This window comes from Rana temporaria, chromosome 13 (assembly GCF_905171775.1).
Source record: "Rana temporaria chromosome 13, aRanTem1.1, whole genome shotgun sequence".
Classification (NCBI taxonomy): domain Eukaryota; kingdom Metazoa; phylum Chordata; class Amphibia; order Anura; family Ranidae; genus Rana; species Rana temporaria.
The window spans coordinates 60,336,348-60,353,748 of record NC_053501.1 but is presented as its reverse complement, the minus strand read 5'-3'; the positions used below and the strand labels follow the sequence as shown (position 1 = coordinate 60,353,748).

At 43.2% G+C, this 17,401-nt stretch overlaps 1 protein-coding gene across 2 annotated transcripts in view; it reads right to left on the bottom strand.

Moving 5' to 3' along the window:
- The window catches only part of AQR (aquarius intron-binding spliceosomal factor), a 144,289-nt gene that overhangs the window by 22,211 nt on the left and 104,677 nt on the right, over window positions 1–17,401 (bottom strand). For both annotated transcript variants that reach the window (XM_040332262.1, XM_040332263.1), the window contains exons 24-32: window positions 13,060–13,169; window positions 7,681–7,816; window positions 6,013–6,222; window positions 5,045–5,182; window positions 1,499–1,570; window positions 1,005–1,192; window positions 735–906; window positions 363–533; window positions 121–206 (exon numbers count right to left, since the gene is read on the bottom strand). In XM_040332262.1, the coding sequence (XP_040188196.1) occupies window positions 121–206; window positions 363–533; window positions 735–906; window positions 1,005–1,192; window positions 1,499–1,570; window positions 5,045–5,182; window positions 6,013–6,222; window positions 7,681–7,816; window positions 13,060–13,169 (1,283 nt within the window). The remainder of the gene's footprint in view (window positions 1–120; window positions 207–362; window positions 534–734; window positions 907–1,004; window positions 1,193–1,498; window positions 1,571–5,044; window positions 5,183–6,012; window positions 6,223–7,680; window positions 7,817–13,059; window positions 13,170–17,401) is intronic.

The following is a 17,401-nucleotide window of genomic DNA, read 5'->3' as shown; positions in this document are numbered from 1 at the left end:
AGGGACCTTTGCAAGTGTCTGTTTTATACCAGCAATATAAGCTGTGTGGCTGGAAAGACGGAAGCAGAAATTGGATTGCCTTTCTCATCTATTTTACATTTGCTGCCGCAGATCTCTTACCTCAGGTGACCCACAGCTTTGGTTCTGACAAGTGACAGGATGATATAGTCATTCTGTTGTCCCTGGAACCGATCCACGGTTGTGACCTACAAATACGCAAATATAAACATCTCGTTTTTAGAGGGCAAAGCTCTAATTTGATGTAGAGAATTATAGCCTCAGCAAGTTATGCAGACAGAAGCTGTTATTTTTTTTTTAAATAAAAAAAAAAAAAAAAAAAAAAGCAGTGATATACAGCTTACCTTACTTGGCTGTCCTATAACAGGGTTGTTGCCGCAGCGCTGGTTGATGATGTCACGGATCAAGTGCTTTTGTCCATTGTATGTGGTTAGGATACTGATCCGATTGGCGGAATATCCAAGCAGTCGCATATACATAAACAAAGCTACTGCATACTCTGCTTCAGCCAGATTCTAAAGTTTAGAGAACAAGTGGTTTAAAAATGCAAATTAGGACACTTCCATAGCTTAGATAGGAATGCATTCTGTGTTATTACATTATTGCTGTGTAAACACAAGATATTTATTGTACCTCTGCAGTCAATGTATCACTATAACTTTATTATAAAGACAGTTATTGGATTTACACACTTCAGAATATAGCAGTAACATTACCTGGTAGAAGTATGGGTTGGGTTCAGACTCTCCGATTCCATTAAAATCATCTACATTTATAAGCTGGCAGTCGTATAGCAAGCCAGCATTGGCAGTTCTAAACTCTGGCAGCAACTGCACATGAGGCAGATTCCCCAGACTCTTATAGCGCCAATTATACAGATTGCACAAGCTAAAAAAAAAAAAAAAAAAAAGGGACGAGAGATCACACACCTGCATACAAGTTCTAAAAGCAGAAACCCCACTGTGCCAATATCAAAATCACCTCACCTGGCTCTGGCTCTTCCTTGGGCATCAAGGTCAACAGTTGGCACCCCTAGCCGCACAAACCTAGTAAAGAGTGACTGCTCCATGTTGGAGTATTTCTGAAAGGCCATATTCTTGATGACAGGTGGCAGCTGGTGGTGGTCTCCAATCATGATCCAACGTTTCAACCGACTAAAACCATCCTCTGGATTCTGTGCATGAAAAAAATATTGCAGCGTTTGGCCAAATGATTATTAATATTGAACAGTAAAAACAAGGATGAATGTGTTTAATTGATAATAATATAAGGAAAATTGCTGTAAACTGGTAAAATACTAACATCAAATATAAACTGACAGCAAAAGTTGCCCTAATCCTGGTCATTGACACCATAAGCAACACAAAGTTTAACCCCAGGAAACCCAATGCAGTATATATTTATGAGTGTAGACATTCTCCAAAGAACTATGTTTTTTTTTCTATAAGTTGAAAACAGAGGTCAGAGCACTGTACTGTACCTGCAGGAGGAGGGGGATGAAGGTCTCAATTTCAAGAATCTGAGCAGCTTCTTCCATCAGGATGTTATCGTACTGCAGAGAAAAGACAGGAACCAAGAGTCAGCAAGAAGTAAGGCAACTTCAAGGTGACCGTCTGCAGACAAAACCGTCTGGAACTGCAAAAAATCTGGGCCAACAACAAAATAAAAAAGTTGTCTTGTGGCTAATACAATCAGCTGTGCCAAAAATGTCTGAATGAGGAGGCAATATTAAAGCACATGGTACAGAATATTACTGAAACTGCACTAAAGTGTAGCAAAAGCGTTTAGGGGGAAAGCATTTATACTATGAGATATCAACATAGTCATAGAAATAGTAACAAAAACATGTTGGCCTGACCCCAACACCAAACTGATGTGAACAAAAAGTCAGTATAGTCATGAACAATACACGTGATAAACAGTAATAAACCAAAGTCCAGATATGAAAATAGGTGAAGACAGTCCAAATGTGATAGAAAGGTAGGAATGATCCATAGGTCAACTATTAGGCGTGCACTCCACAAATCTGGCCTTTATGGTAAAGTTAGATGATAAAGGTGCTTTGAAAGAAGATTGCAGAATCCTCCACCCAATAGTATCCAGAAAGGCTTACCAGATAGACATGACCTTCTTATGATAGGAAGGTTAGACAGCGCATCTGCCCAAATGGGCTGCTAAAGATCCTTCCAGCCCAGATCCTCTGAATGCTGAGGTAACGCCACTCGTCATGCAAGATACTTTTGAGATTTCTCGATCATTAAATCATATGTATTCATACCCAGAATGAAGATAAAAACTCCACATAGTGTGTACAGTGCCTTGAAAACGTATTCATGCCCCTTGAAATTTTCCATATTTTCTCATGTTACAACCAAAAATGTAAAATGTATTTTATTGGGATTTTATGTGATAGACCAACACAAAGTGGCACATAATTGTGAAGTGGAAGGAAAATGATAAGTGGTTTTAAATTTGTTTTACAAATACAATTTCTGAAAAGTGTGGTGTGCATTTTTTATTCAGCCCCCCTGAGTCAATACTTTGTAGAACCATGTAAAATAAAAAGACCCAAATAATTAGGACACCATTGGCTGCTTGAGGCCGAACGTTTGTCACTGATTAGGTCAAGGAGAAAGGGGAGGGGATTTTGGGGGGGGACTATTCACGGCACTGGTTGGACACGGTGTAGTAAAAAATAACAGGTATTTATTGAACATAAAACAAGTATCATAAAACAACATTTAAAGACAATCCCCACATTGCACATCAGTAAGTTATACACAAACTATGTCTGAATGTAAGGAGTCGATCGCCTCGACCGGTTTCGCGGTAGTGTACCGCTTCTTCAGGAGGGGGTTTATCCAGACTGGTCAATTGATCGAGCCCGGAACCCAGTTGAAACCTTCTATGGCGCAAGGAGGTGGATATGTTTATTTAGAACGGGCTCGTTGCTGTATGCAAGATACTCAAATTTACTGGGGCACAAGAGGACAGTATCTGTCAGCCAATTGTATGGTATGCTGAACTGCCAAGGTATGGGCAGTAAGAAGCATTAGTTCCAGCGTGGCTGGTACTCGTCTGCGTGTGTCCCCAGGGAGAGCGTCCGTGCTAACTCGTCCGAGTTAGCACGGACGCTCTCCCTGGGGACACACACAGACGAGTACCAGCCACGCTGGAACTAATGCTTCTTACTGCCCATACCTTGGCAGTTCAGCATACCATACAATTGGCTGACAGATACTGTCCTCTTGTGCCCCAGTAAATTTGAGTATCTTGCATACAGCAACGAGCCCGTTCTAAATAAACATATCCCCCTCCTTGCGCCATAGAAGGTTTCAACTGGGTTCCGGGCTCGATCAATTGACCAGTCTGGATAAACCCCCTCCTGAAGAAGCGGTACACTACCGCGAAACCGGTCGAGGCGATCGACTCCTTACATTCAGACATAGTTTGTGTATAACTTACTGATGTGCAATGTGGGGATTGTCTTTAAATGTTGTTTTATGATACTTGTTTTATGTTCAATAAATACCTGTTATTTTTTACTACACCGTGTCCAACCAGTGCCGTGAATAGTCCCCCCCAAAATCCCCTCCCCTTTCTCCTTGACCTAATCAGTGACAAACGTTCGGCCTCAAGCAGCCAATGGTGTCCTAATTATTTGGGTCTTTTTATTTTACATACCAATTGGGATGTAGGCACCTGTTTATTTCATATACTTTCATTGTAAAAGAGACCAGACTCAACCTTTTTTTCACTTTGTAGAACCACCTTTCACTGCAATTACAGCTGCAAGTCTTTTTGGGGATGTCTCTACCAGCTCTGCACAGCTAGAGAGAGTATGTGTGAACAGCAATCATCAAGTCTTGCCACAGATTCTCAATTGGATTTAGGTCTGGACTTTGAATGGGTCATTCCAACACTTGAATATGCTTTGATCCAAAACCATTCCATTGTAGATCTGGCTGTATGTTTAGGGTCATCGTCCTCCTGGAAGATGAACCTCCGCCCCAGTCTCAAGTCTTTTGCAGACTAACAGGTTTTCTTCTGAGATTTTTCCATCAACTCTGACCAGATTCCCTGTCCCTGCTGAAGAAGCAACCACACAACACAATGCTGCCACCACCATGTTTCACGGTGGGGATGGTGTGTTCAGGGTGATGGGCAGTGTTAGTTTTCTGCCACACATAGCATTTTGCTTTTAGAGCAAAAAGTTAAATTTTGGTCTCATCTGACCAGAGCACCTTCTTCACCATGTTTGCTGTGTCCCCCACATATCGCAAACAGGACTTTTTATGGCTCTCTTTCAACAATGGCTTTCCTCTTGCGACTCTTCCATAAAGGCCAGATTTGTGGAGTGCACGACTAATGGTTGTCCTGTGGACAGATTCTCCCACCTGAGCTGTGGATCTCTGCAGCTCCTCCAGAGTTACCATGGGCCTCTTGGCTGCTTCTCTGATTAATGCTTTCCTTGCCCGGCCTGTCAGTTTAGGTGGACAGCCATGTCTAAGTTTGCAGTTGTGCCATACTCTTTCCATTTTCGGACAATGGATTGAACAGTGCTCCGTGAGATGTTCAAAGCTTGGGATATTTTTTTTATAATCCAACCCTGCTTTAACCACTTCAGCCCTGGAGGATTTGGCTGCCAAATGACCGGGCCACTTTCTGCGATTTGGCACTGTGTCGCTTTAACTGACAATTGTGCAGATGCACTGCCTAAACTTCCTATCATAAGAAGGTCATGGCTATCTGGTAAGCCTTTCTGGACACTATTGGGTGGAAGATTCTGCAATCTTCTTTCAAAGCACCTTTATCATCTAACTTTACCAGGATGGATATATATCCCATCATGTGGACTATCTTCAACTATTTTCATATCTGGACTTTGTACATTTGGTTTATTACCCTTTTTTACCACATGTACTGTTTATGATTATACTGGACACACACAGTACAGAATATTGAAACTGAAAATCAGCATGCATTAAACATTTTCTCAGGGTAATACAATAATACTTTAATATACCTTGAATCCCAGGTCTACTAGGTCATGGCGTTTAAGAGCTGCATGGGTGCAAGTCATAGCTATGATCTTTGCTTCCTTCACAAGAAGGTATTTTGAGCGATCCAGTCCACTGCGCAACAATTCAAAAGCCCGAAATTCCTGCAAAAGAAAAAGTGTACAGCTTTATAATGACCTGCACTGGCTCCCCCACAGGTATACCTGTGCTAATTTCAAAATGTGCCAAGGTGTCAGCAGCCTTAAAATGTCAGCACATGCGTCACAATACCTTCACAAGTGTATGGGGAGCTCCAAACCATACAATTCTACTTTCTGCAGGTACCTTCACTTGCTGAAGTTGAAGCTATGACTCAAGCCCTGACATTGGTCCCTCAAATTGAAGGGCAGCCTCACTGGGCAAATATAAGGGGGTAGGCCAGAGGTCAAAGCTTGGAGCCAATGTCACTATTTATTAGACTAAGCATGAGGAATGAGAAGAAACCTCTGCTTTCTCTACAATTGACATCACAGCATACTCAAAATACACAACAACCCGGTTGCCTATGAAAGCCTAGGTCTATTCTTTTCACACAATTTGACATGCAAATTGTTTTATCATAAATATCCAGAGCCCCACAACCCCTTTATGACCATTAAGCATAGATATACATATTAAATCAGTCATGCAATTCCACACACAGACCCAATCTTGACTTTCTTCACTACTTATAATGAAAAGGGTACACAGTGTGCATCTTTATTACCAATTGTACACATTCATATGCCCTGTATACTTGTAAATAGCAGCCATTGACCCAACAAAATTATTTTGGTCCAAGCACACTGATTAATTGTCAACGAATGATCACCATTAAAAGACAATGATCACCTGACAGTGCAGAGTTGCAAATCTCAAATATGTTGTCCTTTTTGTACAAGCAATTTGTAGCTGCCAATGAAAATAAACTGTATCTGTTATAAAAAGCACTCACCTCTAGCTGAGTAAATATCTTCTTAACGTGCCTGAAACAACCTTCTGCAATTTCCATGTCTTCCTCATAGGTTCGGCCTTTGAAGATAGGCTGAGGGGCATTGGAGAAGTACTGATGGAAAGGGAATAGCCTGGAGATATCACTCGTGTCAGGAGTTTGAGTGGATTTGGTTTTCACTTTGCTCTGGTAAGCCTCCCATCGTGACATTATCTGCAAAGACAAAGTAATGCCATTGTGAAAAAGCTGAAATTTAAATTAACGGTCACAATCAGGTAAGCTTGGGGTAAATCCAGAATCATCTTCTGCTATCACAGTACATTAATCATCTGGATGTAAATACAATAGTTTAATGTGGATATGCAGATAAGCAAATACGATTTCAAATTAATTCAAGTAAATCGTATGATCTACACACAGTCCTTAGTGGCCATAGTGCTTAAAGCGGGAGTTCACCCATTTGTAAAAAAAAATGTTTTCTCCCCTTAGCTTCCTGCTCGTTCGGTCTAGGGGAATCGGCTATTTGTATTAAAATATGAGCAGTACTTACCCGTTTTCGAGCTGCATCTTCTTCCGTCGCTTCCGGGTATGGGTCTTCGGGAGCGGGCGTTCCTTCTTGATTGACAGCCTTCCGAGAGGCTTCCGACGGTCGCATCCATCGCGTCACTCGTAGCCGAAAGAAGCCGAACGTCGGTGCGGCTCTATACTGCGCCTGCGCACCGACGTTCGGCTTCTTTCGGAAAATCGTGACGCGATGGATGCGACCGTCGGAAGCCTCTCGGAAGCCTGTCAATCAAGAAGGAACGCCCATTCCCGAAGCCCATACCCGGAAGCGACGGAGAGGATGCATCTCGTAAACGGGTAAGTACTGCACATATTTTAAAATAAATAGCCGATTCCCCTAGTAAAAACGAGCAGGAATCTAAGGGGGAAAAGTGCCCTCTAAGGGTGAACCCCGCTTTAAGTCAATAACTGTAACTAACCTAAATCCTGTCTGGGGTCCCTGAATGCAGGCCAAGAATTACAACATGGAGTACAAGCTTTCCCTCTTTCACTTCACAGCATTCCCCCACTTGGGAACGGTTATTTGGATTCAGGGAAATTGGGAGAGGGAATACAAACAGTACTACCATATTAGGCAGACTAATATATTACTTAAAGAGGAGGTCCATATATGGACACTTGCGTGTCCAGGGAGCCTGCGGTGCTGGCACCACAGCCGATCTTCGGATTGACGGACGGGTGCAGCCGCGCGCTATTCCTGGTAAGGGAACCTGGTAGTGAAGCCTTTTGGCTTTACAGCCAGTTCCCTACTGCTGTACCTGTCAAAAACTCCTGCCTGAAGGGGGGGGGGGGAGAAGACGGATAAGCAGAAGCTCCACTTTTGAGTGGAAGTCTGCTTTAAGCCGAGTACACACGGGCTGAATGTTGGCCGGTTCAGTAGAAACAAATTTATTTTGTCTTGTTCTGGGGTGTGTTTTTTTTTATCAATAAAAGGGGATTTAAGGATTTGAGAATTCCACTTGATATACCATTTATTGTGCAATATCAAACACCACAGTGTAATAAATCAGGCCTTCGAGGTATACTTCAGGATTGCTGCAGTTTATTTTAGTATAGAATGGAGACTGCCATCTCGGCTGGAAGACCAACATGAGACAGGTAACTTACCTGATACAAAAAGAAATGTCCGGCCGTCTCACAGGTATAGGACACATCTCCAGGGACTCCTAAGCTCTCCTGCAGACGCCCCACTTCTTTAAGCAGCTCCAGCCGTCGTGATAACACATAATTGACTCTTCCATACCTGGCAACACGGATACATTGTTACTAACACACCTATAATGACTTACCACAGGAAAATCATTATGTCATAAGCAGAAAATTTTACTTTACAACGTCTAGGTAGGTTACATGATGGAGTGCCTGTGCACACAGACTAAACTGCAGTTTTACAATGCAAATACAACACTAAATATTTTTATTTTACTTAAAGTGTATGTATACACAAATAATTTTTTACAGATTTGAATAGAGTAGGTGAGGCTTCGAATTCCTGTTTTTATTGCCTATTGTTGTCTTTTGGACAGGAAGTGAATTTCCCCAACGTGACAAACAGCAAAAATTATGTCTTCGCAATCCTGTACTCTATCCAAAAAAAAAACAAAACTGGCTTATTTACACTTTAAAGAAGTACGTGAGAAAAAAACGATCGACTAAAATCTGCTTGGCAACAAATAGTTAAGTGTGAAGAGGTGCATGCCTTCCCCTACATCACTGGCTGTTTTGTTTTCGTATTTTATTTACATTTTTTAAACAATTTACACTTTTATTTGTGAACACAGGGGGGTGAGGTGGAAAAATGACAGTGTGGCCTGTGTCGGAGGGCTGCAAGCCTTTTATCAGAGCATTGGATTTGTAGTTTAAAGCTATACATTCGGGTGACCCCGTCTTACCTGTCCATTACACTGGACTGTGTATATAAAGTCCAGGCTTTGCCTGTCACAATGTGCATAGCCCCCCAAAAGGTCTTCAGAGTCTGAGTTCCATAGCAATGGACCACAATCCTGGACCTGTGTAGCACCCTACAGCTGACTACAACCAGTGCCAAGGTGAGTACCACTGCAGGCATTGGCTCCAAAGTAACATTACAGGCTGTACCCATGGTGTGGGGTCCAGGTATGGCTCACAAAGTTTTAACAAGGCTTCGAAAATCAGGATGCACTGGTTCCATCTGTGGTATTAGAACACAATGAAGGAAAGGATTGAAGAGCTGAAGAAACCAAAGATTAAACCATAAAATAATAAGCTAGTTAAGCCAAGAGTGATTTCTCTACAAGGGAAAGGAGGTCCACCACCTTAGGACTCACAAATGGGGTAGGGTTATATGGGAGGTATTACCCAGATTTCAAATAAGCATTTTTTCTTCTTTAAGGCCCCTTCCACATGGGACAGACTCCGCCTGCTCAGCGGGAATCTGTCCGTTGAACCTGGCTGAGCAAGCAGATAGCTGGTCCTTATCCACTCCACGAATGCAGAGCAGACACAGACACAGCCCACTACTCTCCTCTATGGACAGTGGGATTTAAACAGACCACATGTCCGTTTACAACCAACAACCTTCTGATCCAATAGACCAGTTGTAACTAAACATCCCACACTCCGCTTGAGTGCTTCCGTCATATACCGCTTCTTATCAGTCTGAATATAGATATCAGATATTCCAGCTGCTCTCAAGCACACAACGAGACGATACTTGTTTGTCTGCTGAACATGGAGTGTTTAATAGAACCAAGAATACAACTTTATATACAGTTTAAAGAGGAGGTAACCAGAACATAAATTAACATGAGCTAATTAACTAATCATTTACCTAGACTAGGCGACTTATAGGTAGACGTCATGTCTCCTCGCTCACCTGCTATACAATACACATTATCATAAGTGTAAACACAGGACATCTTCACACAATAGCTGGGTCAATTAGCACAGAGAACAGACAGATGGCTGGAGGTGAGGACATTAGCATCTAACAGTATGTGTCCCAACATTATGAATGAGTCACTCTAACAATTAACCCGTTGAGTTCAGAATCAACAAACAGTAAATAGTTCTTTACAGATATCCTGGAATATATTGTAGATAATAATTACATAATAATCTCATCTCAGGTAGTCCAATATATAATTTCTCAGTCATCCTATGCCCCTAGTGGACATAGGATGATTTTAGACATAAGAGGGTCCGGGGATGTCCCGGATGAGTCTGTCACACCAGTGATCTCCAAACTGCGGCCCTAGCTTGTATTTATCTGGCCCTTGGGGCACTATTTCCATCTACTGATACCAACAATGGGACACAATTCCCCACCACTGACACCAATGAAGGGGCACAATGACAAAAATGGGGCAATGCATCTCCCAATGACACCAAAGATGGGGCACAATTGCTCCCAATGACACCAAAGATGGGGCATTGTTTATTCCCACTGACATCAGGACCCTTTTAACTCCCAATGGCCACAGTCCGGCCCTCCCTTAAGTGAAGGGCATTAAGGTGGCCCTTTGTTTAGAAAGTCTGGAGACCTTTGCACTAGATGGATGGGAAACGATCCCCATCTGTCTGTTTTTAGCAGATCACATTGGATTTTGGCGGGTGTAAACAGACACGTCTGCTTACCTTCATCACTCCATAGAGGAAAATAAGGGTCTAATCAGGTCCAGGCGGACCTCGTTGGTCCACCCGTGTAAAAGGGGCCTAGTATATATGAAAAAAAAATTAGGAAGATGCTTACATTTTTATCGTTCTCACAGAAATGTGGATTTATCATGCTTGCTCACATTAACTGCTACATAAAACTACAGTGAACCTTTTAAAGTTAAAGCGGTGGTTCCCCTAAAAATAAAATGTTAACATTGCCTTTCCCAAATAAATTACGATTAGAATCGGCCGGTTTTATTAAAAAAAAAAAGCTCCGTACATACCGTTTGTTAGATTCGTTCCCACCGCCACTTCCGGGTACGATGCTGGCGGTGGGCATTCCTATTTGATTGACAGGCATCCGACCGACGCATACACGAGATGCCGAAAGAAGCCGAACGTCGGTGCGGCTCTATACGGCGCATGCGCACCGACGTTCGGCTTCTTTCGGCATCTCGTGACGCGATGTATGCGTCGGTCGGATGCCTGTCAATCAATTAGGAATGCCCACCGCCAGCATCGTACCCGGAAGTGGCGGTGGGAACGAATCTAACAAACGGTATGTACGGAGCTTTTTTTTTTAATAAAACCGGCCGATTCTAATCGTAATTTATTTGGGAAAGGCAATGTTAACATTTTATTTTTAGGGGAACCACCGCTTTAATTGGTTGTCTGCGAGCTGGTCAGTAAGTAGGCTTGTCTTTTTCCTGGGCATTCCCCAGGCTTTTGTTGTTATCTGTTTCAGCCTTCCAAAGCTGCTTACTGCGATGGCCAGCTATACATGAGGGCGGTGGACAAGTTTGTTTTTCATATCACATTGGTGCTTGTATTGGTCCAGCAGTGCACCAACACCTTTGCAGCCATTGTGCTACATGCTGGGTGTTTAATGTGCTCCTGTAACTTTAAGAAGGGGTGGGCTCCTCGTTCAGTCCACCTGTCCTCATCTATCCATCAGAATGCATGTGCCTCCATTGTGGGGACACTCATAGTTTAGTGTTAGGACCACACAGATTCCAGGGTGCCGTGACGTGGCTCTCATATGCGTTTGCAAATGCGTGCGGACAAAACCCCTGTTTTTAACGCATACTGTTAGACAGGTTATTTGGTTGTCTGCGAGCTGGTCGGTAAGTAGGCTTGGTTTTTTCGTTGGTAAACTTTTAAAGCAGCATGAAGAACATAATCCATAAGACGTCGTAAAAAAAACAGTGCTAAGGTAAAGAATGCACACAATGTCAACCTGACTTAAAGCGGGGGTTCATCCTAAGAACAGGGTAGGCGTTCCTATCAGGAGGGGAACATGATTGACGGCCAGCTATGGCGCATCACGCTTCTCCGGAAATAGCCGAAATAGGACTTGGCTCTTCACGGCGCCTGCGCCTAGTCTGTGCGCAGGCGCCGTATAGCGCCGGGACCTACTCCGGCTATTTTCGGGAATCGTGACGCGCCATAGCCGGCCGTCAATCATCTTCCCTCTCCATAGGAACGCCAATTCCCGCGGGGAGTCTAAAACTTCACTATGGGATTAAACTGAGTACGGCGCCAAAAAAATAACTCACGCTAGTATGCTGTATTTTATGGTAGAATGTTGTTATTTAGGGTGAACCACCACTTTAAGTATTCTGTAGTCAGATCAGTGTATGATGGCGGTCAGGTTTTCAAACAGAATAAGCCTGGCAAAATATAAGATACACCAGCACAGTAACATATGTTTCTGACACTCAGGATATCTACAGTAAGGTTTGCGATAGGCTATCACTTATATAATGTACACATGTACTTTCTGTATTCCTGGGTTTCGTGTTCAGTTGCCTCCATAATGGAAAATAACTGGCACAGAGTATGGATTCAGTGAACACTTGTGGATCTGTCCCACACAAGCACTCAGCATCCAACAAAAGTCCTACTGCCTTGCTTTTTATCCGGACTCCGCTTGACATGAGATGTGATTACCTTCCCTCTTTCATATAAAAACACAAAGCAGACAAGATATGGGCACAGGAAACTGGATTTTGCCTCCAGTTATTCTCCTTCAATTAGCCCTCTTGGACATTGGATTAATATCACCAGATTTTAATCGCAACTGAACAATACTGGCAGGAGACCGATGGCAAGGCATGGCACACCTAATGCAAAAAAAGTCATCCAGGAATGTCCTGTGAAGAATCTCTGACCTTGTCCTCTGCTGTCTTTATTTGGTTACAAACTTCTCTTTAAACTTTCTCTATGGTTTTGATTTACTGAAACAGTAATTTGCGTTTTCTAGTCCTCATGTCAGGTAAAATTTGGCATCAAATAATAAATCATATGCTTCTGAGAACTGTCTCTGCATTAGGACTATACAGGAATTTAAAGTATAAAGAACAAGGCTTTGCAGCAATATCCAGCAACCAATCAAAATTCAGCTTTTTTTGTGTCTAAATAATTGCCAACAATAACTATTAAGCTACATACACCATATTGTAAAATTAACCCCGCACATCGCCTGTGTATACAACTGTTGTCAATGTTATAATTCATATATGGATGTAAACACATTTTAGAAAGATTATTAGAGCTCTTTCACACTGGAAACGCCTATAGCGGAGCGGTAAAACACCGCTATTTTACCGCGATTTCAATTCATTTCAATGGAGAGGGGCGTTTTTGGAGCGTTTTAATAGCGCTATTTTTACCGCGAAAACGCGGCAAAACCGCACCAGTGTGAAAGAGCTCTTAAGCAATATTATATTTTACAAATTGATGGATACTTTTTTTTTGAAAGATGTCACAAGCAGTTCAGAGCCTGATTTTCTGGAATAAAATAATATTTTAGTGGATCTCGGGCATTAGAGGGTTAAACTTGTAGCTCACCTGCTAAAATCCTTCTCAGTCTCCAGCGCTTCCTCACCGTGTCCCAGACGCAGGAGGTGCCTCTCGTCAATATCTAGGGCCATAATCTTCTCAAACAGCTGGTTTAGGGCCTGTATGTAGATTGATAGGGACAGGAGGAGAAGGGTATTTAGAAACCGCTGGTTGATGTTCAAGGGGGGAAGGGGGGGGGGTAACAACCCCAGGCTCATAAAACAAGCTGGCGAATCTTCAAAGCACACAACAGGCAGTCCTTTGCAGAACTTCAAAACATTGATACAGTACCCATGCACAGTAAAGTTAGGGCAGATGTAGTAAATGTACATGGTTATCCATTAAACAATAGCAGATGATCTACCCATACAAATATTTAGGGATTTGTTACACATTTGCACTCAAAGCCCACGTGTTTGCTCTATTTACTGTGATGCTTTATCAACACTTTTGTTATGCAGTTGTAAATTGCTTTCTGTATTTTCCAACAGGACGGTGAACCCAATTATGGTCAGTATCTCCTGAAACTACAGTGATATTATGACTGCAGCGCTTTTATCTCTGATTAAACAACTAGATATCTGGACAAAATTCTGTGTAAATATAGTAGCTCTAGCAGTTGCTAAAGTCAAAAAATGTTTTGCTATATATCTATATACACACACACACACACACACACACACACACACACACACAGTAGCTCACAAAAGTGAGTACACCGCCTCACATTTTTGTAAATATTGTATTATATCTTTTCATGTGACAACACTGAAGAAATTACACTTTGCTACAATGTAAAAGTAGTGAGTGTACAGCTTGTATAACAGTGCAAATTTGCTGTCCCCTCAAAATAACTCACACAACCATTGATGTCTAAACTGCTGCCAACAAAAGCGAGTACACCTCTAAGTGAAAATTTTCAAATTGGGCCAAATTAGCCATTTTCCCCTCCCCGATGTCATGCGACTTGTTGGTGAATGTATGAACTGAACTTGCAGCTTTACAGATCTGAGCCATCGAAGCCTGGTGATGCACTGCCCATGAAGCACTCATAACTCTGGTCGAGTGCGCCTTAACAGAAGGAGGAATCTTGTTCCTTAAACCATAAGCTTGAATAATTACTTGTCGAATCCATGGAGCAATGGTGGATTTTGATGCCGCTTGTCCCTTCTTGGGACCATCTGGCAAAATAAACAAAACATCAGTTTTACGTATCTCAGTGGTTGCCTGCAGATACGCCTTTACTGCTCTCACTACATCTAGAGAGTGCAAAAACTTTTCCTCCGCTGTCTGCGGATTCGGAAAAAAGGAAGGCAAAATAATATCTTAATTCAAATGAAATGCCGACAACACCTTTGGTAAAAAGGTTGGATGGGGTCGTAGAACAATCTTGTCCTTGTGACAAATTAAATAAGGCTTTTTACAAGAAGGTGCTGCTAATTCTAGCCGAAGAGATGGCAATCAAAAAGGCCAATTTCCTGCTTAAAAGAATCAGTGGAATATGGCGAATAGGTTCAAATGGTTGCTTCTGCAACACAATACTAAATTCAGATCCCATGGGCAGAAGGGAGACTTGACTGGCGGATTGATCCGCAGTACCCCCTGAATGAAAGCCTGAACTAGGGAATGAGATGTCAATGATCTTTGAAAAAAAGACGGATAGAGCCGATATTTGACCCTTAATGGTACCAAGGGCTAATTTCATACCCAACTCCTAGCTGGCAAAAGGCGAGAATCCTACTTATGTCATATCTTTGAGGATTCCATTTGTTAGTTTCACGCCATGAAACATATGCTTTCCAGACTCTATAGTAGATAAGCCTGAAGGCTGGCTTTCTGAGATTAATAAGTGTAGAAAGCACTGGACCCGAGATCCCTTGTTTCCTCAGAATGTGGGTCTCAGCTGCCGAGCCGTCAAATTTAGCCCTTGTAAGGAAGGGTGGAACCCTGGACCTTGCGACAGCAGGTCGTGACGAAGCGGAAACTTCCACAGTTTTCCTACAGCCATCTTTATGATTTTGGCGTACCAGGATCTTCTGGGCCAATTTGGGGCCACTAAGATTACAGGAATTCTTTCCTTCTTGATCCTGCAAAGTAGCCTTTGTAAGAGAGCGATCAAGTGAAACGCATAGATCAGTGAAAACTGATTCCACGGAATTATTAGAGCATCTGATCCGTAGGCCAGAGGATCTCTCGTCCTGGACACAAAGTTGTCCAACTTCCTGTTAACCTGGAAGCTAGCAGGTCTACATCCGGGGTCCCCCATCTCTGGCATATGGCCTGAAAAACATCAGGGTGGAGAGACCACTCTCCTGGTAGTAGTTGCTACCCCTGGAATGAAGATTGCAGAGAGACCAGGAACATGTTCTTCTGCCCATGCCAAAATCCGATTCACCTCTTTCTGGGCACCCTGACTGCGGGTGCCAGTAGCATTGTCGGATTGAATCCGCACCGGGTGGCCCTGTAACCTGTGTGTCCAGGTTCTGATGGCCAAGTATACTGCCCGTATCTCCAGTATATTGATGGGCAGATTTATTTCGGTCTCAGGTTCCCTGAGCTGAAGTTTCTTCTAACACCGCTCCCCAGCCCCTTAGGCTGGCATCAATAGACACCACCTTCCAGGTGACTGGGAGAAAAGATTTTCCTTTCCGCAAGTTCTTGGTTCTTAACCACCAACTGAAGCTTTGGCGCACTTGTGGAGACAGGCGCATGGGTAGATCCAGAGCTTGGATCTTCCTGTTCCAGGCGGCTAAGATACTGCCTTGAAGTAGTCACGCATGAAACTGGGCATAGGGGATAGCCTCGAAGGAGGCCACCATCTTCCCAAGTAGCCTCATGCAAAGGCGAATAGATGGCTGTTTCTTTGCCTTGACTTGTGGAGCAGGTCCTTTATTTATTACTATTTGTTTGTGAAGCGCGCATATACCACCAGTCGGTGGTGCTAAAGGTGGTGCCTTTAGCGACTTGATCTTTGGTTCTGGCAGGAATACCCTGCCTTGGGCTGTGTCTATGATCATGCCCAAATACTGTACCCTTTTTTGGGGTGGTAGGGAGGATTTGTGTAGATTTTTCTTGGCTTGGTCTTCCTTAGCTTTTTTGGCAGGCTGAAAAAATGGCGTTTCCAGGAGACGGGGGGGGGGGGGGGGGGGGGGGGAGCGGGTCTCTTAAAACAAGGACGCTTGTTTTTCTTCTTCTCTGGTAAAAGGGTAGTTTTACCGCTCGATATCTTTTGGATATATCTCTCCAAATCTTCCCCAAAGAGGTGTTCGCCATGGAAGGGGAAGCTGGCCAAAAGCTTCTTGCATGGAGCTTCTGCTGACCAATGCTTTAGCCAAAGAATTCTGCGCATCAGCACCATCTGCAGCGTTAGACAGGATGTCTGTTGGATAGAATCTCTAATGGCATCCACTGTAGAACATAAGGCCCTAGGCATATTCTCCCAAAATTTGATCTGTTCAGCAATCAGAGCTTTCATCCAGACAAGTTAGGCTTTTGTTTACAGAAGAAATCGCTGCATCCACAGAAGCCAGACTCCCATTCTTGGTAAACTTCTCCTCCGTAGGATAAAGCACTTCATGCTTCCTAGGAGGAACAAAACGCTTATCTGGGTTTTTCCAGTCTGCGTAAATCAGATTCTGCAATAAAGGATAAATCGGAAAGGCACAAGCAGCCTGTGGGGATTTTAAGGAGCCCAGAGAGGAGACAGGTGATTCAGTTAACTCCTTAGAGGGTAATCTGAAAGTGGAGCGCACTGTTTCAGTATAATATTGCACCTGTAATTTTTAGCACCTGAGATGCAGAAAAAGGCTCCTCTGATAGCTCGGATCCCTCCAAGTCCTCATCCCCTGATGGGGCCTCATCCTTCTCAGATCTTTCTGCAAGGAGATCTAAAACAGGAGGAGATCTGCTTCGGTTTTTGTCCTTCTCTGAGGACTTTGCATTTAACGCAGTGATTCTCCCTTCTGAATTGTTTAGGGCTGTTGCCAAAGTGTCTTCAGTGACATATGCAGGCACAGGCATAACAGGAGAGGCTGGAACTCCTGATCGAGGTAACGGCTCATCCTGTATAAATACTTCAGGTATTACAGGAGATAAGGGTACCGCGCAGGCACGGCTAGAGCCTCCTGTCTCTGGCGGCGATGCCTGTTTGCTTCTCCCAAAGACTCTTCTTTGGGAGGACATAATGGTAAGCAAAGCCAAGGTACCAACAAATGCATATACTACTGTGCTAGTTTAGCAATCTACATATAAGTATGCAACTAATAAGACATTGTTTCATGCCAGAGTGGGGAGTGCTCAGCCAACCACATGGAGATCTTACGTGCCCTTAAACGCTGCTGTGCCCCTTGCA